General features: G+C 44.8%; 1 protein-coding gene across 1 annotated transcript; it reads right to left on the bottom strand.

Annotated features, from left to right (window-relative positions):
• Nucleotides 1-352: 352 nt before the first annotated feature.
• Nucleotides 353-3,753, bottom strand: LOC104807123. Its single transcript, XM_010532237.1, has 5 exons — nucleotides 3,678-3,753; nucleotides 2,802-3,270; nucleotides 1,460-2,681; nucleotides 1,197-1,343; nucleotides 353-1,111 (listed from the first exon to the last, which is right to left on the bottom strand). Exons 2-5 carry the CDS (start codon nucleotides 2,850-2,852, stop codon nucleotides 498-500), a joined length of 2,034 nt encoding a protein of 677 aa, XP_010530539.1. The 5' UTR covers nucleotides 2,853-3,270; nucleotides 3,678-3,753; the 3' UTR covers nucleotides 353-497.

Below are 3,753 nucleotides of genomic sequence, written 5' to 3' on the forward strand. Positions count from 1 at the left end.
CAAAAAAAAAAAAAAAAAAAAAAAAAAAGAGCTACCACACGTATTTAAATGCCTCGCCAAATAAATGCAACATCGTAGATTATTCTCTGTCACATAAATAGCCCAGTCCAAGAAACAAACGTTTTGAGCCTATGGAAAACCATATGATCATGCATCGTTTTTTTTTGTATTGTTCAATTGTATGAGCCCAACAACTCCATGAGAGTCCAAATGGGCCTGACTCGACTAGGCCCACAGACAACCCACAATGGCCGAGTCAGAGTCTGAGTCAGAGCCAGCGATACAGTGGACCACGTCAGACCACACTACTTTTTTGGTTTATCAATGGACGCAGCATTCAACTATTACCAAAAAGAATCAAACACGGTTTCAGACATTATTATTTGAGAAGCAAACAAAAGCTTCTAAAATGTTTGGGACAGACAAAAAAACAACATGAACTCGTCGGACATAGAAAAGAAAGGGTTCTCACCGCCAGATTTCACATGAAACGGCCCTCAGAAGGCTCCCAGAGTCCCTTCACTTCGGCTCCTTCTCATAGAGAATTCCGATTTCAGGCTCGACAGTCTACTGTCAATCGCTGCGAAACGATTCTCATACGCAACAGCTGCGGACCCTTTCTGTCCGGCCGGCGGAAGACGGCTGCTTCTGTCCTTGGACCTCTTCTGGGACGCCCCAGCCTGACCCCTCCGGGCTGTCGCTGATGCTGAGGTCTTATGGGCGTTGGCTGCACCGAGGCTACTCTTCCGGCTACTGTTCTTGAGCTCTGACCTGTGGGCTCGCTCTAGCTGGTGGGTGCTCACTCCAAGCCGGCGGTCCGATGCATCCTTGATGGCGTGCCTGTTGAAGTATGCCAAGTTTGGGAGGAGCCCCATTAGGTACTTTTTGAGTTGGTCGTCTCCCACGTTCTTCTGGGCAGGGTTACCTTCCAAGCTTATGGCCTGGAGTGAATTGTAGTTAGCAGCGAGCTGGCCTAGACATTTGGCCGTCGATATCTTGTTGAAGCGCAAATCCAACACGGTCAGTTTTAAGAGACGATGAAGACCTTCTACTTCACTGATTTTGTTCCCGGCTAGGTATAGTTCCTTCAGAGATGAACAAGATGCCAGACCTATGTTCGATACAGAAAAGTGAAATACTCTTCAGACACTACGCAGGATAACTAGAGAAGAATGGATGAGTAATGCAAGTAATACCATGACCAATCCTCAGTATTCGGTTGTAGCTCAGGTCTAGTACGCGAAGCCGTGTGAGCTCACGTAGGCCCTCGATAGTTGATATACTGTTTTTGGACAAATTCAGCAAATGAAGTCCCCGAGGAAGAGCACCCGCCGTTATCCTAACTGCGGTGGTGAGTGTGAAAGCCAGTTATAGTATTAGTAGCAGGTTAAGAAAAACAAAAAACGAACAGAGTACAGAAGCACAGAGAGAGAGAGAGAGAGAGTGAAAAGAGTACAACCTATTGCATTTCCTGATAGATTAAGTGCTCTCAGACCAGTAAATGCGCTGAGAAATGGTATGACAACCAGGCCATGATTAACCAGCTGTGCTGTGGTAGAAGAAGCGCTTAAAGAAGATATATACTTCTTCGCAGCTTCCATTCCAGGAGTTAACTTGATATCTACCTTAGCAGCAGTTGACCCACTCAAGACAATGGGTTCCTTAGGTGTCGCATCATCATATTCTGGTGATTCTGATCCATCAGCTTCATCAGGAAAGCTGACATGTTGGAGGTCATTAACCCATTCCTCTATGCGCTTGATTTTAAAATCCTTGCTAGGAAATTCTAGTTGCCGATTCGATGATTCTCCCTGAAGGATTTCTCTGAATTTCGGCTCATCTGTAACTGGTACTATCCAATCTTTCGCCGAGGAAGAATAACCATATGCATCATAGCCATCATCGATGACGTTTTCCACATTGTTACCTCCGGATTTATGCATACCATGATCCTGACCTTGCTCTAGCTTCACCTCTGTATCAGTCTCAAGGACTGATTTCTCCCTCTGCTGCATGTCTAGGACACGTAAGTCATCGCAAGATCTAACGCGGTCAGAGGAATATTTGAGAGGAGAAGATCTTCCTGATGCATGCCCAGGGTCGGCAACATTAGGCATTGAACTCGATCTCACCATCACTGGTGAAGTACGAGGAGTATGGCTCTTCGAATCTTCAGCTCGTTCACCAGAGAAAGATGAATCTTCCAACTGACGACTGTCTCTATCAGCATGATGAGGATCTCCAACAGAGAAAATCGATCCATTGAAGGCTTGATCTGAATTTAGAGGAGCTTTCTGATACAGACTCGAAGGACTTCCTTCTATAAGCTTGCTACTGCCAGGTGCTACAAAACCGTTTGGTTCAACAGAATCTGGAGATGTCATTTGGTCTATCCCATCATCGGTGCCATTCTCTGTGGCATCCCTCCCATCCAAGTATAATACATCTCCATGAGACTGACTTTTCTTGAGCGGCCTTACCTGATGTCTTTCAGTATCATGCTTAAGATTGACGTTGGCTTTAATTTCCTCAGACTTCCAGCTGCGTTCAAGAGCTGTGGAACCCAAGGACTTGCCATTTTCATTAACAGAACCATTGCTTCTCCCGTGTATGACAGAGCTCAAGCTTTTAGAAGTAAATCCATCTTCTTTGACTCGATCTGAGGAATCCACCAAGGTTTTCTACATTACCAAAACAGAAATACATATTAACAGTATTTCAAAGGACAAAGGAGGACCATGTAAGAGAATGCAAGATGACGAAAGTCTTAAGCCACAAGAACCAGGAATGCTTCTACTCACCTTGGATCGATTGCGATGGACATGTGTATTGAAGCACGAAAATCTGACCATTTTGTCACATTTAACAACAGCCCCTACATCCCAGAACAGGGGCCAACTGAACAGGAAAGAAGATTGAAAAGAAAAACTACACCTGAACGGTGCTTCCTCTAGATAACATCCACGAAATAGAAACAAAAAAATCCAGTTTAATGCTTGCAAGAACAGAAGCTTCCTTCCAGGTTAAAGGTTTATGCTGTGACCGCCTTAGCCGTAATCAAGGGACAGACCCACCGAAACACGACGGAGTCTCCAAATTGTTGATGACACAGATTTGCTAGGAAGGCAGAGTGAAGTCACCACCTCAAGACCACCCCACACCCTCTTAGAGGTGCGAGAAGGGTGAGACTTTGCAGTAGCGGCCAGAGTGAAGAAGAATTGCTTTGGCTTAAGAAAACCCAGTCTCCCACATATAAACAAGCTGCTCAACCTGATGGTATGGAAGTAACAGGCAAAAGCGTCTTAACCTCGAGCATTGGATTAGACAAAACAATTTTGATTATCTAGTTCCTTTCACGGTAAACGGCGCTTAAATTCATATAAACATATACAAATTGTAGAAAAACCAGAGGCAAACGAGCATGTTTTCCAGACAAAATCTAATCAGACACCAAACAAGGGACTAAGACGCCACAGCCACAGCCACAGCTCGAGAAACCAAAAACCACACACACGGAAGCGATGCATTCAGACGGCACATACAACACAAAACCGAAACACGAATCGAGGAACAAGATGCTCTCACGTAAACTCTCGCAAGAAACAAACGCCACAAACAGAATCACCGACCAAAAAAATCGGAAGAAAGGGAAGGAAAGAGAGGGGAAAGGAATTTACCAGAGCGCAGAGCCAGATTGAATTTTCGGAGATTCAGAGGAGAACCACCGAAATCAGCTCAAAAAGGATGAAATTT

The sequence above is a fragment of the Tarenaya hassleriana genome, unplaced genomic scaffold (genome assembly GCF_000463585.1).
Source record: "Tarenaya hassleriana unplaced genomic scaffold, ASM46358v1 Cleome1272, whole genome shotgun sequence".
Lineage (NCBI taxonomy): Eukaryota > Viridiplantae > Streptophyta > Magnoliopsida > Brassicales > Cleomaceae > Tarenaya > Tarenaya hassleriana.